At 41.0% G+C, this 27511-nt stretch overlaps 1 protein-coding gene across 1 annotated transcript in view; it reads right to left on the bottom strand.

Annotated features, from left to right (window-relative positions):
- The window catches only part of NDST4 (N-deacetylase and N-sulfotransferase 4), an 81738-nt gene that overhangs the window by 28708 nt on the left and 25519 nt on the right, over positions 1-27511 (bottom strand). Inside the window, exons 2-5 of the mRNA XM_068403038.1 lie at positions 22833-22920; positions 17739-17893; positions 9103-9288; positions 7274-7402 (exon numbers count right to left, since the gene is read on the bottom strand). Coding sequence (XP_068259139.1) covers positions 7274-7402; positions 9103-9288; positions 17739-17893; positions 22833-22920 — 558 coding nt within the window. The remainder of the gene's footprint in view (positions 1-7273; positions 7403-9102; positions 9289-17738; positions 17894-22832; positions 22921-27511) is intronic.

The raw sequence follows: 27511 nt of genomic DNA, 5'->3' as shown, positions 1-27511 counted from the left end.
TTTTTTTCCCCTCTCTTCCTTTGCTTATTCCTACTGATTGTGGTGGGTTTTCTGCTCTATTTCCACCACTGACGTGGAAGTGCTGATGCTATGACTTTTAGGAGTTCTGTCCTAATTAGCATTTAGTATATAACTGATTTTTGATGTTGTTTGTCAAACCATGAAGTAAATAACATCAATAACAACATAACACTGATTGAACATCTAGGATTGGTCTAAGGGAGAAAAAAATATTTGAGTTGAATGTTTCATTGTTTTTCTTGTATCAAATAGCAAAGGAAAACTCCACAAGCACAGTAATGCCTCATTTTCTGTTTCAAACTGGATGTGTATTTGTTATTTGTAAATACATCTGAAGCTCCTTGTTATTGTTCTAAGCCTCCAAATGAGCAAAAACCTTCAGAGAAGAACTAGATTGATACCTTTGGAAAGAGTTGCACTATTTAGGTTTATTTCAAACCCAGTCTGTTCGCTGAGACTTTATCCACTGACTTTAATGAGCTTTGCTTTGAAGTGTTTATGCAAAGAATAAGTACCCCAAACTCTAGACTTGAGCAGCCCTCTGCATTAGCTGGATCCTGGAAAGGTCTGCCTGGGATTCCTGTAACCCTCATTAAAACTCAAAGGAAAGTTGGTTTGATTTCTTTCTGTCTTGGTGGAATTTATCCCTCCTCTGCATACTACTAAATCATCTCTGCCAGACATGACTCATCTTTAGGATTCATAAATTAGAAAGTGAAATTATCTCTCTGAGCCACAGAGTATTCCGTAGAAGCCATTTAAAAAGAAAAAAAAGTCCCTCAGAAGATCCCCTTGATAATCTCTCTGCAAACTCTTTATCCCAATGCATTGGCACTTGGGCATTTTGTAATTTAACCATCTGTGTGGTATTGCTTCATGGAAGTGCAAACATTTTTGGTATATGAGCTTAATATTTATTTGTAACACATTTGCTGAAATTGCTAACTCCAACCTGAGTAATGGAGAGGCTTGTCAAGGCTCAGGAGGGGAAAAAGGGAATTTGCCAGTAGCCTGCATTGGTGGCATATTTTGAAGTTAGGAAAGGTTAGCAGATATTTAGTCTTGCCTTTTTCAAGATTTAGTTGTAGATTCATACCTCATGCAAAAACTTATCTCCCACCTGCTCCCTGCTGAGGCCACTCTGAACTTCTCACATATGAAGTACATGGAATATACACTCACAGAAGAAATAGTGTTGCAGTCAGTGTACTACAATGTCAATGTTATTGCTCACCATTATCATTGGAGTTGCAGTCTGACCCTAAATTAATTGTAAATAAATTCTTGCTGTCTGATACATTATTCCTACTTAGTAAATTTTCTTCTCACATTTCATTATTCTTGAAATGTGCTTCAGTAATCAAACTAATTGAAAAATGTTTAATCAAAACTTGATTATTTGTGTTCTTACTTGCATTTGTTTGGAGAGATGGGATAACAGATAATAAATGGATGTCATAACAGCTGAAGGAAAGCTGGACTTCTCTGTGCTATCTTTACAGCCCATCTCCACTGCTGAAATCCTGTTAAAAACACAACTACAAATCAAGTCGCTGCATTGTGCCTGGAAACCCTGGTCTACATCATCGAGGCGAGGCATTTTCCTGAACAAAGCGGGATCGTAGTGCAGATGCCATGCCCACGCGATGAAAAGAACCATGATCTATTACTTGTTTTTTAGCTCTGGGGGCTGTTTCAGATGTGATTGACTAGTTGCCTGTTCAATGAATCGATGCCAGTGCAGAGAGTGTGTTGTGTTGGTGGTTACAGGCTGAAAAGCAGGCAGTAGTCCTGGAGGTTGGCATTGATGTTGACTTTGGTTCTGTTGGGCTTGGGCTGCTATTCATGCTAAAGTTTATTCATCCACTTATCATGCGTCTGCATCTCTTCAGAACAGCTTGTGTCACCAATTATTCCCAGACTTTCAGGTTTCTGATTCTTTGCCCCTGCCATCTTAAGCTAGAAGGCCAGAAATAGATGACTTTTAGTTTGTTTTTAGACAGGTAAATAGCTGTAATCCACAGCAAAAGGTGGTGCTGTGCTGATTTTAATCAAGACACTGTGATTATTTCTAAAATTTGAAACAGTCTGAAAAAGACTGTCTTGAAGGCTGTGTGTGTGAAAGCAGTAATAATTCTATTTACTGGAGAGTAAAGTATGGCTTTTACTTTGAGGCAAGGCTTCCAGAAATTAACTGTGGGCATGAACTGAACTGTTCTCAGCTGTACTCTTATCCTCCCTAGCTAGTGAGTAGAGATGGTACTGGCTGGTGTAAAGGGGCAACTGTTGGACTAGTAAGGTGAGGCAAGGAAGCTGGTGCTGGATGGTGAAGGGAAAGAGGGGCCAAACTGTGCAGCACCTCTTTGCACTTCTATAGGTAGTGTTGTTAGTGTACTTAACAAGCAATAGATTTACCTGCATGTCTCTTCAACAAGGCAAGCAAAGTGAGAGAAGTTTTTTGGGTTTAGTTCTCCAGTGGCTCAGGTCATTTCCATGCTGCGGTAGGAGATGGCTTACAGCAGTGATGCTTTGTGTGTAGGTGGGGCTATGAAATGTGGAGTGGGCTGCTCCTCCGTATTCACTCATGGAGTAAGCTCATGCCTATATTGCTCCGACCTCGTAGTGTTTCTGTGCATACGGCTCAAAAATATAACAATTATTTTGTACATCTGTGTTTTAAGTGTCTGAAATAGTGCAAGAACTATGTTGTTGCTTTAGAGTGGTGCTTGCATGCATGACACTGGTAATGTGGTGCACACTCAAGGACATAGAACAAAAGAGTGGGAAGATGTGAGGATTGAAAGCGTGCTGGGAATGATGTTGGAGGTCTGCAGAGAGCCAAAGCCAATGCATCCTTGTCCAGACTGGCTTTTGGAAACAGTCCCTAAACCATCCTCAAAACCCAGGTCCAGGGTTTTGATTTGGAGGAAACTACGTAGCTGCCTCCAAAAGAAAGGCCAGGAGCAAACAGACACCAGTGCAATGTGTGGGAGACCAGCCCTTCCCATAGCTGGTTTTGGAAGACATCATTGAACTGCACAGCTTCATTTTTGGTTTAAAAAGTCTGTTAGCAATTATTTATGGGTTGGTTTGTTTTTATAGGGAAAGCATCTAGAATTTCAAGCATCTAACCCTTAAATGTTGTTATAAATCACATCTAACTTGGAATTGTTGCCCAACTATTCTTAGGCTAATCTACAGAAAAATAACAGTGTAAAAAATGGCAAAGGCAAGAAAGAAAGCCCACAAACATGAGACAGGCAACAACAACAAACAAACTTGCTCAGAAACCCTCTTCTAACTTCTACGCTACTTGATGATCAAGAAGGCACCTCATAAAATAACAAAATGATTATCTGCTGTAGTTATAGAAAGGGCTCTGTGAAACCAGATATTCCTTTTTTTATTGTTGCCCTTGTGCTTTTTGACCAAGGCAGGGGTAGTGAACGACACTGTGCACCACAGGGCAGATAACTAGCTGCTTAAGGAGATTTCTAACCCAATCTTGGACTCCGGAATATCATCTTTTATGGTAATAACACACATAATGTGTATGTAACTCCAGTTGTCATGGTAGTCTGGCAGTGCTGTGAGAGTGCACATGCATACGTTCTCTTACTGCAAGCAGAAGTAGTTTTATGCCATCTTCACGCTCCTGAAGAGTGCGCCGCCCATGTGGAGGGGTTCCCCTTCCCCTTGCTGTGTGCACATAGCTCTCACTAATGCCGGTGGCAATTGCACACACCCGCTTGAGACCAGAGCCCGGTGAGCAGGAGACTTGTGCAATCACGGGGCAGTATTATTAACAGGAGCTACTCTGTTTCTGCAAATCTCCTCCACACCAGGAAAGAGTCTGGCCATTGTTTTGAAAGAGTAAATGAAAAATATTTTTAATGTCAATAATGCAAAAATAAACAATGGTACAGGTAGTCCCTTTCCTGCAAAACTCGAGGCAGAAGAACTGTAGTGATGTGTAAAGCAGCTGACATGCTAGGAGGGATGCTGTGTTCTGGTTAGGATGTTATTTTATGGATGTGGTTTCTATCTGTGGACTACATTAGGCATCTCGTTCAATATGACTCAATAATAACAAAATTTTAAATTACGTTTTTGGAAAAGCCTTTACATTCCAGGCAGCTGTTCTTTTCCATAATCCATTTGGGGAGCACGTGCTGGTTTACACTGTGCTGCTCGTGGTAAACCCCTGAACTGCACAGGTTGATATCCAAATACTAAGGAAGCTTATTAATGAGTGGAGGTGTGTGAAAAGCTTCTAGGATATAAGATAGGAAGTCCCTTGTTGCTATTCCTGTATACACTGCTGCCAGGTTGGAGAACACATCACATTCAAAGCATATTTTGTTATTCAACTGAATTTGTGATTGGCCAGTGGAACAGGCCATCTATTGATCCTTTTCAGAAGATACCATAGATTTTTAGATACTAATCTGTGAACTTTTTCAAATTAACCACCAAAACACTACACCTTCTCTTACACTGAATAAAAGAAAGGTCTTCCCATTTGTGCATTCGTGTGCTGTGCAAACTTGGGATTTAAAAAAAGAAAAAGTTTTTCTTTGAATATAGATGATTTTGTTTCCTACTCACACCAGTTTCCTTCTGATATAAGGCTAGATTTTGTTTTCACCATTGTCAGTCAGTGCATATTTCATAGGGTAGTGTACCAGCCTGGCTGGAATGATGGTGGGGTTTCGTGGTATATCTTCAGCTCACACATGATTAAATTATATTTCTTCCTGTCTGAATGAGCACTATATTGGAACAGATTCATACTTAACTCACGCTGAGGGAAGCACGTGTCTTTATTTCAGCTGTGTCACTTAGCTCAGTAAAATATCAGGTTTGGTGAGGTAAAGATAGAAAATCATAAAAGTGGGAGAGGGGGAATCAAACATTAACAGTGCAGAAAAGCTGTTCTTTTCAAATGCCACCCAATAATATATATTGCTCTCTGGAGTTATTGGAACATAGCTTGGTCAAAACAAGCTCGTACTGAAGAAAATCAAATGAAATCTCCCCCCACCCCTTTTCTTTGGAAGAGGGTCTACTAGCTCTTGTCATGGACATCACACGTGCATGATTAAATGTGGAATGGTTTGCCTGCCATTGCATATCGCGTTCCCAGGAAAGGTCCTGCCTCTGCTGCATCACTCCTGAAACCTAAAAGGCAGATGGTAGAACTGCTTCTCTCAAGTATAAATGTGTCACACTCAGTGGGGCACCAAGAGCACCCATCTGTGCTGCAGGACCCATCTAGGGGAGGGATTTGGCCCTTTCCTGGGGGAAGCAATTGGACCCGGCTGGGGGAAACCTGGGGTTTCTGCCTGGGGGTGTTAGAGCTCCCAGAAGGAAGATGCTCCAGCACCTCTGAGGTTGGTCCTTCTTGGGAGTTGCCTGGAGAGCCCAGGCTGATTAATTATGGAGAGTGTAATAAATGGTGGTACAGGCCTATCTGATTTCATTCAGAGTTCAACAATAGCCTTTAAAATAATTTTTAGACTAATTGAAGAGCTACCCTTCCCCATAGCCTCAGCCTGGTTTTGGAAAGGACCTTTGGATGCAATCATTGGAAAGATCCAAAGGCTGAAATTTCTAATCAGTAACTGAGCTTGTGCCTTCTTCCTTATTTGCTGTCAGTAAGAAAGAAAAACCTGAAATTACGGAAAAGGGGAGTTGTAGGGAAGGAAGTCAGGGTGGCCTGGGCATGCTCACAGGCTTGGACGTGGAATAAGTGATTGATTGAGGAACTGGGGCTATTCTAAGCATCTCTTGTGGAGTAAGAACATACTCTGCTACAGATTGCTGCACTGCCTGAATCTGAGGAAACCTTCAGATCAGTGAAAGGTGCACAGGTATTGATCAAAGCATCTTAAAGCTAAGGATAAATTCCAGGAGCATCCCAAGAAAGTGTTGAGCCAAGTTACACTTAAGGAAACTATGGGAAGAAAAGCCAGCCTGAGAGAACTGCAGGGAATGGAGAGACAGGACAAAGAACAGGGATCTCTTTCATTCTCAAATTAGGTGTCACACATATGGTACAGAAAAATTCCTAATAGAAATGTTGTATTTCTTTAAGGCCACTGAATCCTTGACTCGGATGCCAACTTAGCTCCCCAGCCAATATTTTCACCTAATTATGTAATACTGAAATCTATATTTAGGTCTCTAAATAAAAGTGACCTGGATTTGAGAGTTAGCTCCACCTGAAGGTTCTTTAGCTCTGCGGAGCAGTCAATGAGTACTGCAATTTAAAACCACTGAGAATCAGGCCACCTGGCAAGACACAAGACATTTATCTTGTGAGTACTATAGCTTGTTTGGGTGGAATAGGACAAAGGGAGGACGATGGCAAAAAAATAATTGATATATGATTGGTTTTGTTCTTGTCCTTCGTCCTTCCATCTCTAGGCTGCTGTCTTAGATGGCACCAGACTGCTGTTCACAGGCAAGAGAAATTTTCTCCTTAATCCTTCGTAAGCCCAGTCACACCTATGCAGCCACCTACTTCGTGTTGTCATGTGTGTGCACAGCGCAGTTCAGGCAGCTTTATTAGTTGAGAGACAAAATTGCATGATAGCTCTGCAAATAATCCCTAAAGTCTGTGACACTTTGGATTAAACTATGTATATGTGTGTGTTTATACATATGTAGGTTGTTTATATGTGCACACATACATACATATAGTTTATGGTTCATGTAAGGTTTGACAGAGAAAAAGAGATGTAGCACTGAGCAAAGCAAAAATGTACTGCTTGGGGTATTTTTTAGCTGCATAGAACCTATTTTTAAGAGCCAGTGGCGGGGGAATGATATCAGGCCTGAGCCCTGGGATTTCTATCCAGCTGTATCAGGAGTGCCTGAGGAGCCAAGCGTGTGGAAAAAAGGAAAAGCGGAATAAGATCACAAAGTTTTCTCTACCCTCACTGGTTTCTCTCCATCTCAGTTAGACAAGTCAGCGTGCTCTTCTTTCATGGGGACCCAGCTTCAGGTTGGGAAACAGTATGGAGCTGTAATTAATGCATTTTCCAGTAACTTGTTGCATGCTGTTGTAGTTAGAAATTAGCAGAAGACATTTTGCTCCTTTCCTCTTAAACTGCTTGTTACCTCTGAGCAAGTGGTCTTGATTTTCATTTCCCAAACAAGATCAAAGAAAACTGATTCTCATTCCCTTCCACCCTCCCTCCTCCCTGTTAGTCAGCATGTCCAAAAAATAGCAAAAGAAGGTACCTACGGGATTCAGGAGAATGGTGAGAAAGAGTTCACCTCCTCGGATACTTTTGTCCAGCTCCTGAGGACCCCCAGGATATTCCTTGTAAAAAATAGTATGAGTGAAAAGGCCACAGGTCTGTCGAGGGAGCACCTGAGAACAAAAGAACAGTGCCATTGTGACATTAAGTTCTTCCTGCAAACTTACCCTGGCGCAGCCACCCGAATCCCTCCAGCAATTCAAAGAAACAAAACTGCAACCCTTCCTGCCTCTCTGCTCCGGCGTGTTTATTTATGGGCTCCTTTGTGCCTTCTGTACTCCCGTGGTAAGCAGGCACGGCCCTGCAGATGTGGAGATTTCCAGATGCCAGCGCTGAAAAGCTGCGCCACACGTGCGCTGAGCTTTTGTGCAGGCTGTTTTATTCAGCCCAAACACTCGTAAGTGTTTGCTTCCTGGCATTTGGGAAAGGAAGACAACAACAAGGCAAACGTCTCTTCCCTTTAGCAAGGTTAGTTTATTAGCAGATAAATAGTGCTTCCTGGCCATCTTCGCTATCTCAGGCAATTAACCTTGCTGTTCGTGAGACATTAAACTGAATTTGTACTCAAAGCTGCAGACCACAAAAGACCTGTTGCTTTATACTTTCCTCAGTCCTGAAAACCATCCTGAGCCCCTCATTCCTGTTTGTGAAATGTGTACGGGGCTGGTGGGATGCTCGCATGGGACCAGCCTGAGGTCACTCCCTGTCCCATCATAGATCAAGAGTGTCAGAAAGAAGCCAGCTAGCAGGCGTGGGAAAACAAACTCATCTGGGAGAACTAGATGGTTTAGTTACATTATTAGCTAGGTGCTATCAAAGGGCTCTGGTGAAGTAAAGACAACAACTGTCAGGCCTTATGGGTATTGCCTAATTCATGGAGAGACATAATTCACCTGGGGAAGGCCTTTTGTTTCCCTCCAGTCAGTGTTTTTGCTTTTCTACTTAGTTAAAACAACAAATATAACCTACATTCAGCAGAGCATTTTAATCCATGTGTAAATACACCGCTGGCTTTGAGTCTGTTTCAACAGCAATAGGACTCTGCGCAGTAACTTCTTGGTTTTGATTAAGATGTTCCTTTTGTCTTGTTTAGGGGATCACAGTTTTGACTTTATATGCATAGGCAATATTCAGGTCAGCTGAGACTTTAAAGCATCCCGGGACCTGTCCTGGAAATATTTCTAATTTCAGCGTATTGAATTTTTGTGTTTCACTTAGCTATAGGGTTGCAGCTGGCTGGGCAGACAGGCCAAGTGATTTCATACATTTTCCTGTCCTTCATGCAGTTGAAGTGTGCATGTGAGGAGCCCTCTCTCTCCTCACACAAATGCATGGTCTGGAAGAGTCGGGCACGTGCCTGGTCCCTGGCTCAGGGAGTTTCAGAAGCAAAGCTCCAAATGCAACCTGGGCCTCAGAGAAGTGTTGAGCTTGCTGGAGGAGATTACTGACACCTGCTCACCTTCCCAGGTGGGGGATTTCTAATCCTTTCATGCATAAAGATGAACCAGAGCTTGAAACATAGGTCTTAGGCATTTTAATGAATTTCAAAGTATGCATTTATAACTTGGTTGATAGTTGATGGGACTACAAATACGTCGAGTTTCTGAGGATTACATTTGCAGTTGCCTGAGTTTGTGTGACTTTGTTATGCACTCAGTTTAAAAAAAATAAATTCACTATTTTGGCATCCTTACAAATCCTTGATCAGAGAATTTTAATGATTGCTGTAAAACTTGAAGCATTTGGTAAAAATAGCAAATACTTTCGAGTCACTTAAAGTACTATTGCTATGAAGCATGGAAATGCAGTGTACCATGATGCCATTGTGGATGAAGCCCCGTCTGTACCGTGCAGGCTTCAGGTGCGGGTATTCTTCTGTGCTGGTCACTCGGATGTGCCAGACCTTCTTCCAGGCCTCGTACAGCTGGATGTGAACTGGGTAGACCCCGGAGTGGTGCGGAGCCACTGCGTAGCCCATGTCAGTTGGTATGCCGTGCTCCTGCAACACAGCAGAGGGAGGAATATATTTAGGAACAGCAAAAGAACGTGTAATTATTCAAAGCTTATTTTTTCCTGCAGACAGCAGCATCGGTGAAGCTGTTGTCCTTGGACAGACTTGTATCTATTTGTATGTGGCACAAGCTAAAAATGGGGGGGAGATGAGGGGAACGGGAATTACAGTTTGATAACTGCGGAGTGATAAATAATCCTCCTGGATTATGTTGCATTACTGCTATATGGAATAGATTTGCCTGCCTGTTCATTCCATATTGCATGTATTTCAGTATGCATCCTACCTGTTGGGGTCTTTTTAAAGGTAATTCCGTAAGCTGATGCTGCTTATTTACTAAGCTATCAAACAGCATTAAAGCTGTAAACAGATGGAAAAAATTGTTGCAGTGACATATGTGGGATTTTTGTTTCCTGTTTCTGGAATAAGAGCAAGATTCCTGCCTGATTTAAAAAATAAATAAATAAATATCCCTCATAGCTTCTGGATCTGCTTTTTCCATGGTATTAAGGTAGTAGTGAAAAAAAAGCTGGACTTTGATGGACACCTTTTTCATTCCATAAATATTTATTTACCTCCATTTCTATGAGGAAATATGTGCATTTTCTTGAATATAACCTACATGTTATCTTGAAGATATCTTCCGAAGGCACAATGAGGTAGTTAACACGCAGGCAGAAGGAATTAAGGAAGAAGCTTAACTGCGAGCGTGCTGGGCATGTTCCCTTCGCTCCTGATGCTCTCCTGCCTTTGTTCTGTCTCTCATCCCTCCCGCTCCTGACTTAGCGTGGGCTGCCTGAAAACCTCATCTGATGACGAAGCCGGATAACCACATCTATAGACCAGGATATATTTAAAAGAGAGCAAATTATTTGAAGTGTAAGCTGTACATGTGAAAATGAGGTAATTAGTTTCATGGGTCTGAGTGACTATTCAGAAAGGCATCCAGGGTTTATCATCAGCTGCTGGCAGAAAGCAAGGCTGCTCTCTGCCTCTTCTGCTGAGGCTCGTTTCCAGCAGGTCCAGTAAAGGCCTTTTTCAGCTGTCCCATGGCATCTCCAGGTTGCAGGGTGTCCTACCGCTGTGGCTCTCGACGGATCCCTTTCTGTGCTCTGGGTGTTTTCTGAATTCATTTTACTCCCGGTACTGCAGGATACATCAACTGTTTTCTGTTCATATCAAATTGATGTTCAGAGGGAAATGGCTAAAATGTGAGGTGATTATTTTTATTTTTTGTCCTTCCTCTTGCCTACATTATCCAAGAACTGTTAATTACTTTAATTCCAGGAACAGCAGGTTCTGCTGGGCATCTCTAAGTACTTTGCAATGAAAGGCTTTTGGTTCACTGACAAAATTAAGTTAAATCTGTGGGGAACACTTGTTCGTACATTACATAATGCAGCCACTTAGAATTATCCATTCCTTGTTAGTAAAGATCTTGGGTTACTGATTGATCTTGAAAAAAAGAAACTCAAACTCACTTTTCTATAATCTGAGAGTAAAATGTAATTTCTGCTTATTAATGTTGTTACCTACCTGAAAGGCGTGACTCAGTTTAAGGGTGAGCTGAGGAATAGCTCTGTAATCAGAAGTGTTAAATCCTTCTTTTCTATATTTTTTTTTTCCATGAACATGTATAAAGGAAAAAGCTATATCTAAAGGTTTCTGAAAAGTCTGGCCATTTATTACTCTGCCTGAGTAGTCTATGATGCTCACACAGTCAAATATACTGTGTTAACTTAAATATACTGTATTAGCTTGACTTTACAAGCTTTTACCTAACCTGTGTTAGGGAGTATACGTAAATGTAAGGCAAATGTGTCCTGAGCTAGATAACGAGCACTGCTCTGAGTGACGTGTCCAAAAGTAGGTGTCTGGATGCAAACATGCAAAATCCTGTTTTTCTACTTCCTATTTGCTGCTGGTATTGCCATAACAACAGGATGGTGAAATGGTTATCTGCCACTCACAAATGAAATAAGGCAGCTTTTCATAAGTTCTCAATACAAAAATCTAATTAGCCTCTGAATAAACCTGTGCACTACATGGTTCATCACAGGTCAGTTGCTCAGATACCCAATGTGACTTTTAGAAGAAACAACTAACAAATAATCAGATTTTCTTTGGTCAGTTCCATGTTTGGTTTACTTGGGTAAATTAAATATTTTATGTCCTCTTTTAGTGATCTCTGTTGCTCTGTTTCCTTTTTTCCCCTCTCATTTTTTTATTAAATTTTGTTTGGTATTGGGAACTAATGTGTTAAAGGAGGAGTATACATTTGAATCTAAGCTATTGAGCAAAATAGGAGATGCCTGTAGCAAGTATATTTTCTTATATATTCTAAGGAATGGTTTCCTACAAGATTTTATTGGGTTATTTTTACATTCAAGACTTCCATTGATTTTTTTTCATTTCAAAATGTGTTCAAAAACTTTGTGCGTATGTTTGTCTAGTTTGGAAAACTTCTGGCCCTTTTTGGCACTGAGAACAGCAGCATTACGGTCCTTCGCACGCTTAAGCTGCGACCCCAGAGCTATTACTGTTGGACAGCTTAGATTTGTACTCCTACTTGTACATTAAGAGACTTTCAAGTCTAATTTAAATGATGGTGTAAGCTGAAGCTGCACTAGTGGATGTGCTCAGTATTAAAGGAGAATCACTGTTATAATGTGAGATAAGGGGAAGACAATTAAAACTCATAGTCCTGCCAGTGCCGCCTGGCTCGTCTGCACACCCCCCAAAGTTACCTCACCCAGAGCCCACGCGTAGGACAGGTACTTCTATGGGTGACCTGAAAGGCTGAAGCGATCTGCCAAGGCTGCTTATCTTTCAGATTTTCTGTGAGCAGATGTTGGAAGTTTGAGTAACAACCAGCCTCTGGAAGACTGACTATTTATAGTAGCAGGATCGTGTCCGACAGAAAACCCCCAGTTTTTGATTGCACCAAATATTGCATGTCCTTGTTAAAATGTAGTGAGAAATAAAATGAAACAAAACCTAAACCTGCTATAACACAACCAGCTTCTGGTTCTTAAAGATCACTGGTGATTTGTTTTACAGAAACATCAAGGATTGGCCATTGTCAGAGAAAGACTAAAAAGGCAACCTTTTATTTTAATTTATTAAATCTTATGTCCACTCTAGATCTTTTCACACAGTCAGTTGAACAGCAGGATTCCCTTTGGTGCAAAGACTTTTATTAGATGAAAAAGTTAATAAAACCTCAGGTAAGTTTGCTAAACCTTTTGGCTTTGTCCAACAGTAGGTGACAGAGTAAACTTAGTACTTTTTAAGATGTTATCTTCCAGAGTTAAAAGATTTATATAAGCTTTGCATCTTTTTAGTACTGGGATATATTCTGAATATTGCTGCACATGGGTGAGGTTTCCTGTATGAGTTTATATGTTACTGTGTCAGTTTAAAACACTTAGTAAAGTTTCTCTTATTTGGCAAATGAATTTGCTACTTTCTTGCTTGTCAGCACTCACAAAAATGTTGTGTTTTATCGTTATGGACACATGATTTTTGTTCTCAGGGTTTGTTTCTGGGTAATTTTTATAGAATAGATATTTCAGCTGTCACTTTTAGCTAAATTCTAACCTTTAAAAATCTACTTAGAAGCTCTCTAGCTAGACGAGACGGTTCAGCAAACGAGAGGTGATCATTGAGATACAGGGCCTCTGTGTGTTGATATTTGCTTTTACTGCTGTTTTTCCATCTCCATGGTGTGCTTCCTCGCCCCGTGGCTGTACAACGCGCCCAGGAGAGAGTACAAGGGGTCTTAACAAAGCGGGTTTTCTAGTGTCGGGACTGACAGGGGCACTGGAAAAACCAGCTTTTCACTGGTCTGACAGAGGAGTCTGCCAGCTATCACCACAGCTCCTGTTCTAGGCATGCTTTGCACCATAGGAGGCTACCAAGTGGCAGAGCAGATTTAAGATCTTGGGTTTCTGAGGATGTGAAATGAAGAAAGGCAGCCCAGCACTGAGGAAGCTATACATGACTAGGAAACGTGTAGACTCTGTATGCACGTGGTGCCAAATAAGGGTGAGAAAGTAAAGGCAACCTTAGAGATGTGCTGTCAAAGCACACTCCTGATACGGACAAAAGCACTAATGAAGACGGACTGTTTCGGAAGGACCTTGATGTTAGGCAGAATAAATCTCATCCTGTCTGCACAGGACGATGTTATCCTCTGCAAATGCAGACCATTTACAGAACATTTTTAGAGGCAATCTCTAATGGGCATTTCTCCTTCCCAACATTAACTACTGGTATTAATAATGGGACAAATTAGACTCTCTTTTCATCACATGTTGATGCTTTGCCTTTGGTGTGTGGTCACTGGTCTTCAAATTCTTGGTATTTAATTGGTATATTAAAAGCTGATGGTTTCTTTGTGGTTTGGGCAGCTGAAAAGTTTTAGGCAGAGGAAGTGCTAATGTGCATCTGTAGTTGGTTTATAAACAGGAGATTGAATCCGAGGAGCGTTACTAGATGGGCTCTGGATTGATTTGTTTTGTGTGTGTGTATCTCTGAATCGATTCATTTGTTTTGTGCATGTCTCTCTCTCACTTCATATCAGATCACAGCTACCTTTTGACAGCTGATGATAGTTTTTGCCCTATCTCTACTGTGCTTTGAGCACATGTGCTCACAAATGAGCACAGAAGATAATCACTGAGCAAACAAATCAAGGGACAAAATAAAGAGCTACAGGCTTTGGATTAAGTATGTTCTCCTTGTTTTTGTCAGATAAGGATGTACAAAAGGAGGGAGGAAGGATATCTTGTGTTTAAAGGGTGGCAGTGAAAACCTGGTTCGTTTTATTTTTGGAATATGTACTATGAGAGACTTCTGCTTGTGCAATTTGTTTACTTCAGTGTGTATCAATTGCATTGCCTGTAAACAAGGAGAATAATACTTGAGATATTATCAGTTTGCAAAATTTAATCCAAGGCTTAATCCATTAGTGTCTTTAAATGATTTTGGGATCCTCTGATAGCAAAAAAAAAACAAACCCCCAAAACCAAAAAACACCCTAGAAAATATGAAGTCAAACCCAACTGATAATCAAAATACATGTCACTTGCCATTTCCTTAGGCTCTGAAACGTACCATCCATAGGTACGTAAATAAGACTACACTGGGACAGCAAAGGTCTGGGTAGTCTGCAACCTACTTAACCAGAGTTAAAATCTCTGGCTCTTGTTCACCTGAGTCTGTGGATATTGTGAGTGCTTGAGAAGAGGTTTGGGAATGGGGCTATGGATGGGGGCGGCTGCGGGGCCCATTGCTCAAGCACGCGTGGACAAGGATTTTGCCAGGCAAAACTTCCCACGCTGCCTCCCAGATCCAGAGCAGTGGGGCAATAACATTTGAGAGATGTGAGAAAGTCTCTTCCTCTCACCAACTGGGCATGAAACAGTAGAAATGATAAATATCTCAGTGACACATAAAGTATAATAATTGGGAGGGCTCTTGTTAAAAGCATTCCCCTGGTCCCAAGCAATTCACATGTAAGGGAATCCTTTAAAGACCGTTGATTTTACGAAGCCCCAGGTACAGAGGTATACATATCTGCACTGAAATCAAGGCAATTGGATACCTAATTAGCAATTAGTTGTATGGATATAAAACTGGTTAGGTATCAGATTTCTGCACGTATTTTGTGATACAGCTGTTTGAGGCAGGCTGAAGTTGTCAGCCCCCATTTTATAGAGCATCATTAGGAGGTACGGATATATCCGTGTAAAACAGAACGAGATCTTTTATCTAGGTGCCAGCTGTAACACCTGCACTTCTTGCCTGTGTTCAGCAGACTGTACGTGTACTTGAGCTCCTACAAACCAAAGATTATGCGTACAGCGTAAGTACAAGAGCCAATAAAAGGTATGCTTATGTACATTGATAGTTCCATGCGATAATATCCATGAAATACTGTTCAGGTGCACTGGTTTGTGTTTATTAAGCTTCACTTTAATCCACAATACTCAAGAGAAGGACATGCCTTTTATGAAACCTTTCCCCCATGAACAACATCAATCCCAAGCCTGATACTCTCTGGCATGGAGAAACTGCTGACTCTGGTGGGATTTGGGTGCAGGTTTCCAGACAGTGTGATCTGGTTTAGCTTGCTTCTAAAATGATAAAGCCAGGAGGAGCCAACAGGTCTTAATGAACAGAGTTTTTGTTGTGGTATTTGGGATCTTAAAGCAACCTTGGCTGTTCTCAGGTATAATGATATGCTCTCCCATCCTGAAGACCCTGTTACCTTCTTACTCATGTTTACAAAAAATAAGTGAAGAAATACCACATTAGGTGAAGAAGGAATGTGATCATACTTCCAAATAATTATTGTGGCTTTCCTTGCAGAAACCGACACAAAGTGTCATCTCTACCTGCAGCTAAAACAGGAGGTGGGGAGCTATGATCAATAAATGGGAAATGCAAGAGAAAATCAAGCTGTGTACCCCTGAGTGTAATACTAAATAAAGATATGAGAGCACAAATAAAACATGTATAATACCAAGCAGATTTTCTATGTATTGTTCTAGATCTCTAATTTAAATTTGGATGCACACTGTGAAGTCAAAGAATAATGAAAAGGGATTTGCTTTAACTTTGGAGGAGTTACAGAAGTGCAGCTGTAGAAAAGGGAGTTCCTTTCCCAAGTAAGATATGATGCTGAGGATGAGAAAGCAGGGGAGGATACAGAACTACTCTGAAGTCATGGCTGGGACCTCTCTGATAGCTATCAGGAAGGTTGTCATATCAGGAAGATAAATTTCTCCCACAGAGAGGATTTCACAGGAAGCCTTTTGAAAAGAAATGTTCTCTTAAGTAAATTGTACAGCTCATATAGATTCAAGGTTAAGAGGTTGGTACAACCCCTGCCCAAATGTTAGCAGGAAATAAAACTGTAATAGCAGCAGCTTTTCAGTGACATCAGCTCCTTATTTATAGGCACCCTAAGGAGTCTCTACCCTTCGTGCTGATAGGGACATGGGCTTTTACTTTCTGTAGCTGAAGTTGCAAACAGATTCTATTAGAAGCCCTGTTTTCAGGCTATCCTATAGATTTTATTCCTAAAGGTGGTTTGACCTAGAGGACTTCGTGTTTCCTGAAAATACCAGCAGAATTTCCCCATAGGTTTAAAGGTGAATGGACCGTGTATTTTTGAGATACAGATTACTTAAAAAAAATTACTATTGCATTTAAAATCTCAACTATATTTGGGTTTCTGGGTCAGGGTACACAAAAGGCATGAACAGGCCATGCCAGGAATGAAGGCTTGACAGTAAAGCAGAACTATAGAAAGGAGAAGTCGTCCAAAATGCCTCTGTACTAACACCCCATCAAGCAGGAGATGGGAAGCGGGGGGGAGTCTGGCAAGAAGAGTAAAGAGTTAAGCCATTTTTAATGAATTTTCTTTAAAGGTTGTTAGGAAAATATTTTCATAAACAAGGGAATAGTTTGCTTCCAACTGCTTGTTCAGGCATCTGCCTCTGCCGGTTTCCTGAAGCGCCTCGGCTCATGTGAGGGGTGGGAGGAAGGGGCAGCTGCTGGCTGGCCTTTCTGAGCTGCTCGGGGCTGATTTGTGTTCCCTGAGCGGCAGAGAAAGCCCCGCTGTGTCACTCTGCTCTTTGAGTGGCTCTGGTTCCTTGGCATTTCTATGCCTTGTCAAAGACCACACAGTGTCTTTCCCAAAGGGAGCATTTATACATTTCAGGTTTTCTTTGTCATGCTCAATAAGCAAGTAGAATTACCCTAAAGGACTCTAAATGGTTTCCACCTGACCTTGGAGTACAAGTGCTCTGAGCTCTGGGCAATGCTAGGAGGATAGCTCTTGTAAGTTAACAACACAAATGAGCAAAAATGAAACATCATTATCTATAAATATTAGCAACAGGTTAGCTATGTAAAAAGCATATTTTCAAGCAGGTCATCTAACAAAAGCACAGTGAAATCAAGCAGCTTCACTTATTTGCTTCATTAGCTTCAATATTTCTCACAAACCATACCCAGCTTTTAGGGTTCACTGCAACTTTCTCCCTCCCCTATTGAGGACGTTTGCACCAGACTTCAGGAAGGTGATAACCTGTGTGTAAACCTCTTCCTAAAGCTTAAAAAGGCCAGCTGATATCTGCTGAGATTTCACTGCTTCTGATCCCTGTGGTCTTGTAAGGTTGCTTGGGTGAAGGGCTGCTACCTCTCCAGAAAGCCTGTGTCAGTGGAAAAGGCTAAGACAAAATTCAGGTCAGGTTTGAGTCACAGAAAGACTTTTTTGGGGGGGGCTGTTTTCAATCTTGCTGCCTTATTTACATATCTATGTAAAAATATATATGTATAATATAGATAAATATAAAAACAGCTTGGAAAGCATAGCTATAACATGCAAAGGTATTCTAGTGAGCCTTTTGGTAACTTTTACTCACTATTGCAAATTCTTTGTTGAGAATCATCTGCTCCACCAGTGACGATTCATTGTGGAAGAGGTGAGGCTGCATGTGACTCCACATATGGGGAAACCACCAAAACTCATCCACAGACCTCAACAGCAGGTCATCGCCTTCATCTTCCTCTTCAGTCCCTGCAAAAGAAATAAAAAAAAGGTAATAGAAAAGCAACAGCAGAAAATGCCCATAACAGTTTATTTAAACACAGAAGGTGCTGCCATAAAACCTAATGTCCTTGGCCTGGTTGTCTCACTGTGCTACAGACAGGCTCTACATATCACAAAAGACGCGAGGTGAGTTACCATGGATGGTAGCGATCCATTTCTATTCCTGGCGTGGTGTTAACTGACAGTAATTCTTACAAGAATTAGTTTTCAAGGGCTGACTGTTGTGCTATGTAATGCACGAGGAATATTTAGAAGTTCAGGCTGCCCATGAAGGTGGAGATTGGATGGGCTTGTACCCACCCACTTTGGTCCTGCTAGACACTGCAGTTGCAGCTGGCCAAGGTGGCATCACAAAGCTGTGTGCCAGAGTCCTGACACGCTCCCTATAGCTACCTCATTATTAGCCTTGGTAAATGGAAATCTGATAATTTCTGGTAGTGTGAAACAAGTTTGCAATAGTTTCAAATCATAATTAAGTGGAATACATGAAGCTGTAATGGCAAAGGGGTTCCAAATGTTGTTTCCTATGGTTCAGTATTCATTTTTTGCCAGGTTTGATCTTGAAGTAAAAACAATACAAAAGTCCTATGTTAGCGAAGAGCATCTGCTTCAGGCAGAAGCAGGCATGTGTGGCTGTAACAAAGAGAACCTTCCATTTGAGAAATGGTACAACGCTGCTTCCACCATCTGCAGACATAGGTCTGCAGTGCTTTTTCAAACCAGAAAAGCAAAGTTACATTTCAGTAACTTCACCCTCAAATTACTCAACAATATTCAGTTTATTAGCAACTTTCCTTCTTGTTTACCATTTAAATGCTTTTATTTAGCTTCGGTCTAATAAATAATTGTCAAAATCAGTCTACTGATGCAAGCACAGGTATCTTTTCTTCTTTCAAGCCTTTCAAAGTTTTGCAAAACTCATTGGAAGAAAATGCTCCATGGATGTCACTGTTTACTTTTGTGGCATGAGGCAGGAACATACAGAGATGGCTGTTCAGTGCATGCACTTCAGCTCTTTGTTTTCATTTTTCCCTTCTGAGGTGTTTTTTGAAGAATGCTACTACACAAGGAGAGCATTACTTTGAAACTTCCTCCTGGTGTCACCGAATCACTTTACTCCTCTCTTTGCAGCACTCTGCAAGTTCTAAGAAAGTTGCTCCAGCTGATGGGAGTGCTGCTGGAAAAAGAAAACAACCTTGTTTTCTAGGTGATTCCTTATTGAAAAGAAAGGACCGATGGCTGCTCCTGTGACCGTCTCTTCCTTCGTGCAGAACTTGTGTACACTGCATCTGTTGAGTGACTGCTCTCTTGTTTTTTGGGGTGTGTGGTTCACTTGCAGTCACCCAGAAGAAATGTAACATAAGCTTTCAAAATAGGACAGAAGAGAGGGATGGGAGTTTGTGAAGCCATTGAAGATCTCTTTGGTAACCCAAAGGTAGAAAAGTGAAGGTAGGGATGAAGAGGAAAAAAGGATATTTGAAATATATGAAGAACTACAATCATTCGACATGAGATTTAGATCAAAGTGTAATTTAGTGCCTTATTAACATTTGAAGTAGAGTATGGTTCTTAAAATAATTTCATTATTAAAAATTATATTTCAAAATCCTATTTTTTCTTACTAATTTCTTTGTAAATTTAGATACAACTAAACAAACTTTGCACTTTTTTTTTCCATAACAAAAATCAAACAAGATAAAGCATAACACTTTCCAGTTTAAACAAAAACAACCTCACCCTGTAATGGCAGAGCTGAAACAGAAAGGTTGGAAGTTTAACATTTGGTGGTGTCGCTTGTGAGGATAATTTTCTTTACAAGCCTTTAAAAAGAGTATTGTTTGATTTTATAAATTCTTAAGTCATGTTATTTCCAAAAAATCTTATGCAAAGGTTTAATGGAGCATTTGGTGAGTGCTTATATTGTTTAAAAATATTTGCCCAATGCCTTATTCAGATTATGGGAGGCAAACCGAGGGGTTTTGAGGTTTTGATTTCTTGTACAATCAACATTCTTTATGTAACTTTCTATCTGCATTTTAACGTGAAATCTGAAAAATGCAGAAGACCCACAATCAAGGAGGTGAACATATATCTGCTTTGAGATGTAGTATGCACTTTACACAGGTAGGTAATAATTCAAAGTTTGTGCATAATAAATAATCCTGTATTTTAAAACTACAACCATAACTTAGAGGGCTCATTTGAGCTCAAAACTGTAACTAGGTTTGAAGCTGCTGTCAATAATCTTATAAATCTTAAATGGAAATCCTGAGAACATCTTAATTTCTATTGCTACAGCATGAACAGGTAGAAAGTGTTTGCTAAAACTGCATCACTAATAGGGTCTGCTCAGTTTTTTGCTAATAGTGTTATGTCTACAGTGCATATTATACCAGTGCCACGGAAGGGAGTGGTGGTGGTGAGATGCTGAGCAGTGAGGCTGACGTGTCAGCTGTTGTACTCGTGCACAGGCATACCAGCTAGAATTGGTATTAGTAGTACAGATGTCAGCAACATCTTTTGATGAAAATGTATAACTGTTTAATCTGCCAGCACATTCCCATGCTCATCTCCCTCCTGTAGTTTTGAAATGATCCAAGTTTTGGAAAGGAGGGCAAAATCGCACATTAAGGAAGTCAATAAGGCACAGCTATTGCAGTGCACTAATAAAACATGCTGAATACCTGATACTAAAAGCCTCTCTGGGTAAACAAGCCACACTCAGAGTAATTAAAGATACCTTCCATGTTTTATTTATAGTGAGTCAATAAAGTGTATATTGCATGGAGAATACTTGGAAACCTTTGCACTAAGCTGATAGGACAAAACACCACCAACCTGTAAATGAAGTGTTCACCTCAAAACTCAGATACATTGTGGAGTACAGGCAGCAGCAGGTCCCTTAATGGAGGCAATGACATGCTTCAACTCATTAAGTAGTTCTGGGCTATTTTTGCAAGCCTTGAGAGCCTTAGGAGGACAGGCACACAGGCACATTCTCCTATTTTCTCTCTCTACAGCAGTAGGAAAGCTGAAACTGGTCAGCATTATATCAGCTGGGCAAGAAAACCTGTGACCACAATATGGAAGCTGTTGGGATGAATGAATGAAAAATGTATTGGCAGGTCAGGGGTTTGATTTTGTAGAAAGGCTGTGTGTTTTGTGCCAGTCACTGTTCAGCACATCATAGTATTTATAATAAATTATCTTTCTCCACCTCCTGCCCTCCTTGAATTACCTTTCTCTGCAGTGGACACTGTGATGACTGATACCAGCTTTACTCTGTAGATGGCCACAACCGAGCAGCATCCTACTTTAGAGCAGCTCTGAGCCTGGGGCTGTTTTGTTTATTTTGCTGTTACGTGTGTGTCCAATTAATCTCCAGAAGGAATACCTACACAGGCAGGTCAAGATGAAGTGAGGAGAATACTGAAGTCCTGTCTCTGAAGTTGCTCTCTAATCACAGGGCTGCCACTGGCTTGTTATATGACTCCAGGCAAGTAATTCCATCTCTCTCTACTTCTCATTTTTCTCAGGCTCTCCAGCCTGTATCTGTAGTCTGTAAGGTTTCCTGGGCAGCAGTTGCTTAGCATTATGTGCTTGCACAAGGGGAAAACAGCCTGGACTCTGAAAGCGACAGTGATACAAATACATAATTTTGATTTCCTTCTCTCTGCTCATCCCTCAAATGCTTCCTCATGTCCCCTTCTCCCAGGGACCCCTGTACTCTCCTAATGGGTGGTGAAACAGAGACATAAGAGCTGGGAAAGCTCATCTGTTTGGTGTTCAAATACTGGTGATGAAAAGGGGAGTACTGCTATGCCTACACTGAGAGGGGTGACCTGCCTTACTCCACAGCTACCTCATGGCCTGTGACAGCCAGGACTGCATCATTCCTGGCTTTTAAACTTACCCTCCCCTCCTCTTGCTGCTGTAATGCCTCCTACTGTGCTCCAGATAAGCTCCTCAGCTTCCCTAGCATCACTCAGTGAGTGTCACTAAATGTGGCTGAATGGGTTGGCAGCTGGAGATTTTGGAGCTGGTCTTCAAAGGTGGGACGGGTAGGGGGTTTGGGAAGGAGAAGGACAGGAGGTATCTCCTTTGGAGTGAGTCGCTGAATGTGTCTTTTTTTGCCTTAGCAGTACTAGGGAGCGGCAGCAGAGGGAAGCCTGAATGGAGGTGCAGCAAAGTGTTAAGGAGAAAGCAAAGGAGGAGGAAAAAAAAAATGAAAAAAGGGAGATATTGTGCTGTGGCAAAGTGAGAAAAAAGAGAGAAAGGAGTCAGGAGGAGGAGGAGGAGATGTAAAAGCGCCTAATCTTTCACAGAGACACAGTGCAAATCTGCAACTTATTACTGCATAGAGTGTGAAAGGGGCAGGGTTTCAATACAAATTTCTTTTCATCTTGTTTTGCTTTCATCGCCCATCCTGATTTGCAGACCACTGGGATAGATTACCTTTACAGTCATAACAAAATCTTACGCATCCCATTCAAACACTTCTCCCTCTTCAGAGGTTCTGAGACATGATTTTTTCCAATCTTTTATATTTTGTCATACCTATCATACTGGAATAAACATTAGTATGTCTTCTGTGCTGTCCTGTCTTTTGTGGAATTATAGAGATCTTAGCAGCTACTTTGCCTCCTTTATAACCCCAAGATTTACTACCACACATCTTTCAGCAAAGCACCAAGGGCATCTACATGTTCCTGAGAAGCTCATCAGTGGCGTACCCTTGCCCCTTTGGACAGGGAATTAGACACTAGCTGCTAAAATGGTGGCACGTGTATTTCCCACTGCTCCACTGAGTCAAGGTGTTATTTAAAAAGGGCATGTTTAAAACTAGGTTTAAAATCCTGTCACCTATTTAACTGCAGCTACCTGAGAGCATGAAGTTCCTTCTTACCTGTGTGGTAAAATTTTCCTGAAAATCCAAGGTTGAAGGTAAAATTTGCAACCTGAGTGCGCAGTAAATTTTGAGTCTCTAGTAAAGCCTGAAATAAATAAGAAATTAACATGCATTTAGAAAAATGAATATTAATTTTTGGAATGCCTCATTTTAAAAGTTGTGTCTGACTGAGGAGATACAAAAAAAAAAAAAAAGATCCTGTTAAATGTTTCACATTTTATTTTGGGCTCATTCTTTTTTATAAGACTATTAAAGAGAGCTTAAGTTGTTCCATAAGAGTTTGATCGTCTGGTAATAGTACCGAAGTACCAGAGTAGGTGGTTCTGTAACTTGGACCAAGATATACTATACGTTGTTTGCAGTGATCTGTGGCAGAACTTGAATCCAGCCCTTTGGAGGCAGCGGTATACTAAATCACTAAGTCACGCATGCTTTGGGTTACTAATGAATCTGGATAAAACGTGCTTAAAACCCCAAGTAAAATTATGAATACTACTGGCCGTCCAGATGTGGAGGCGTTGGGATTTACTTACCTGCAGAAACATTTCTGATTGTGTCTGAATACCAAATTCAGGCTTAAGTGTGAGTGAGCAAAACTCCAGTTTTGACCTATGGTAGAAGTAATGTCTATGTCAGAAATTAAATCCCTGTTTATTTTTATTCTCTCTTCCAAGCAAAATTTAAGACCGATCTAAATGAAATGGAGGGAAAGGGTATTGCTTACAGAAGAAATAGATGTAGCCTTGGTCACCTATCCATATTTTCTTGGACATATTTCCAACCACTAGAGAAAGAGCAAAGATGGTGCAGCCTGTGTGAGCTCTCTACATTTACTGCTGTCAGCTCTGCACTGCTTCTACAGATAATCTGTGCTGCACAGATACCTGCCCGCTTTCAGTCACCAGCCCACGTTGTTTGGACGTGCTACATATGTGAGATGGATAGTGCATTTATCTCCCCATTGGTCTTGCCAATGTTGAATGGGTTATAAGCTCTATTTTCATCAATTTTCTGTGTCTCCATTATGTGACTCTTGAGAACTTTTCCCATTATCTATTAATAACATTTCTATTGATTGAACGTTCATGTTCTTGCACAGTTCGAGGACAAAATTGATGCAGTGGTTTACGCACAGTCCGAGTCCAGCTAATGTTTCCTTTCATTTGAAAAAATTACATTTTTGTATGGTCATTAGTAATTCCACTTAACATTACAGGAAAATAGTTTTACCTTTTTGTTCAACCCACTGGTCTAATTTAAACAACAACAACAAAACCTGCTTGTGACCATAAACCAAAAGTGTCGCCAGTCCAGCGTAAGTGATGAAAGCAGGGTTTAAGCAGCTGAGATGCAGACTGATGGCCTGTGCAGTCCTAGTCCAGAGCAGAGCCAAACTAAGGTCAGGTTTGTGTGGTCTCGTGATTTATCCTATTTCCTTTGCACTGCAATGGGCTGGGAGGTGCTATCAGCTACTGTCAGCATTTGCTGTAGGACATTAACTTCTTAAGGTTACTGACTGCCTCCTAATTACACAGGTATTTGGGCACCGTGGATGTTGGAGCACAAGCCTCTTCTGAACCATCGTTTGCTAACAGCCGCCTTCTCGAGAGGCATCATTCGGGTGCCAGGCAGCTCGGGAGTGTAATAGAAAAGATTGTCAGACAGTGTGCATCTGCCTTCATTTTTTAAATAGAAACATTTATTGGGTGTTAAGGAGGATGTAAAACAAAGATAGTGGTTATGGGCTACAACAGTCACCAAGCAAATTCCTTTCCTTGCTAAAGGAAATAAAGTAATCTAATGGCAGGACGTCTTGTGCTTTAGCATTAAATATTAAGAGAGCAGTATGGGTTCCAGCCTTTCTTGCCAGATATTTAATAAGTTGATCGTTTCAATCCTGTGACAATTTCACATGTGGGACTATATTTACATAATATACAACAACTAAATATTCACTAAAATGTAAAACCTTAGAGATCAACATGACTGTTAGCTCAGACATTGAGGAAAATCCCCAGCTGGTAAAAACTGGCACTAAATTGACACCATTAAAGTTACAAGCATAGAATCTGAGTCATTATATTATAGAACGTAATTTTCCAAGCTATCTAGAGCATTTTATATATATTGAGAAAGACTGATGGGCTGAGCAAGATCAATTCAGTTTTCCTTTGAGGAAAGAATGTCTTGGGAAATTATCATCACTTAACATACAGTATAAGAAGGCACACGGAACAAACATCGTTGTATCACTTTGGTTTTTCTCTCCCATTTCCCTCACACTCACGTCTCAATAAGATGACAGAACTGCGGGATAGGCAGAACCCTTCCAGCCCAGTGAGGTCTCATTAAAAACACAGAGCGAGGATTAAGATGTAAATCCTGTAACCTGCAGCGTGTCGAGCATTTTTCTCTGTCTAAAGGGCAAATCTGTCACTCAAACTGGATTTGGCTTGGTCCTAAACACTTCTTTTATTGCAATTTCCATATATGCATATTAATTTCTCTAATATGCAGCTAAACTTCATTTTCATGACCTCACCTAATTTTAATACTAAGAATATAATGTCAGCTAAGTCAGTCCAAATGTGTTTTGTCACTACTTGCCTGTTTGTAGAGGGGGGGTTAACGTCTTTCACATCCTTCACATAAAAAACAGTCTCTGTTTAGGTGATTAGGGTCTGCCTTCCCTATTGTTAATAAACATATATTCAAACAAAATTGCTAATGACTCATACTGCCTTCACTGGTAATTTTGCACAGTAGATAATGAGAACTTTCATCTCCTGCAGGTACAGACCTCAACAGCACGCAGCACAGAAAGGTGCTGTGGCAGGAGAAGAGCAGACAGCTTTCTTCCATCCCCTTTCTTGGGCTCTGCCGGGTGGATGAACCCCTGCTTGTTGGCCTGGGAGGGCAGCTGCAGACACTGCTGCTTGGGCAGTCCTCCAGCTTCTGGGTGGAGGAGCTGTGCATCCCTGGCATCCTGAGCCAGAAACCTTCCTGGGACTTGCGCAGCCTTCACGCAAGGTGGATGGTATTTATTTTGTTCTGAAGAGTTTTGCAGGATGGAGAAGGGGCTGGTGAATTTTAACAGCTGGAGATCCCACCCAACACCAGGTGCAAACACGGCTGATCACGCTCTGCCTGGTCCTGCCGTGCTGTCCCCAGCTCCCCTGGGCAGCCCTCCTTCCCTGGGCGCTCACCTGTCCCCATCCCATCCCCATTGCATGCTGACCTCAGGACTTCGCCTTCACTGAAGAAGAAATGGTAGGCACTGCCCACAGCTTCAGCAGAAGGGAAATTCATAGAGAGGAATATGGATTTAAAAAAAAAAGGCATGACAAATCTTATTTTGTAGAGAAGATTTTTCTCCTGGGCATTTCACCTGCCCACGTTATTTAAGTTCTCTCTGCCAGTGTGTGTCTTTTCCTCAGAGCCAGACAGTGGGATTACTTTTTTTTTCTCTGAGCACTGGGGCTTAAAAGAGTTGCAAGTGGAGGAAAGCTACTTGCATGTGAAAACACAATTAGCATTCCCTATTGAACTCATAGTGGTGTGTTAAATCAACGGCTGGAACTCACTGTTGTTTTATTTTTGGACAGTTAAATAGATCGTGCTAAATAATTGTCGTTCTCTGAGGAAAGAACCACAGAGCACACCTGCATGTGGACAAACAGCCATCTCTCAGTGCCAGGCCAAGCACAGTGTGTTGTTTTTTAAGGTAATCCAAGCTGTTCTTTCAAATACAAACCCTTCATTGCCTGGAATCTCTCAAAACTCACGGGTTTCATTTTATAAATTGACTCTTTACTTTGTCACTAAGGCTTCTCTCTGTGACATCCACAAGATAAGGTTTCTTCTTTATGTTGCCTTTACATTCAGCAGTCTTTTACATTAAGCCATATAATTACCTTTTGTAGATTTGAAGTTGCCGTGTCTTTATTCTTCATAATTGGTGCATCTATTAAGAAGAAGTGATATTTTCCTGCTATGTCCTTGTTAATTATAACTCTGTCCTTCATTTACATAATAAACTTTTTGGGGCAATTTCTGCAGTAACATTTCATGCCTAATAGGAAGCAATTTGCTTTCCTTTATTAAGTACATTAAAACTTCATGCCCTAGACATCATCGACTGTAAACATTTGATTCTGCTCAAATTTAATGCACCGAGGCATTTTGCTCTGCCATATTAGGTTTATTTATGTGCTATGTTCTGGATTGTTAGCTGCTAATGAGGCTTCGGCTCTTATTGCTCTAAGGCCTGAACACTAACCTCATTTTAATGAGTTCATTATTTGCTGCCTTCTGAATGGAAGACAACAAATTTTCCTTTTAATTAAAGGTCAAAACACCTCTGGCTAAGGAAAGTGTAGAGGTTATCAAATCCTTAGAGAAGGTAAAAGAATGCTTTTTTCTGATTTTGATGCCAAGCACGGGCAGGCCAGGCTGAGGTAGAAGGTGTTTCTCTGGCATCCAAAACTCCAAATCTAAGCTAAGTGATAACAACGCTAAAGCGTGGTGCTGGTCTTCCCAAGACACTGTTAAAATTAAACCCGACAACAAAACACAAAACCCACCCTGAAAGTCAGCCAAAGTAATTAAAGAGGCTTTACTCCGAACCCAAAGGTCTGTGTGGATCAATACTCCTGCCAAAGTATGAGCCCTTCTTT

Source organism: Nyctibius grandis, chromosome 6, assembly GCF_013368605.1.
Source record: "Nyctibius grandis isolate bNycGra1 chromosome 6, bNycGra1.pri, whole genome shotgun sequence".
Lineage (NCBI taxonomy): Eukaryota > Metazoa > Chordata > Aves > Nyctibiiformes > Nyctibiidae > Nyctibius > Nyctibius grandis.
This window is presented reverse-complemented; position numbering and strand designations above follow the sequence as displayed.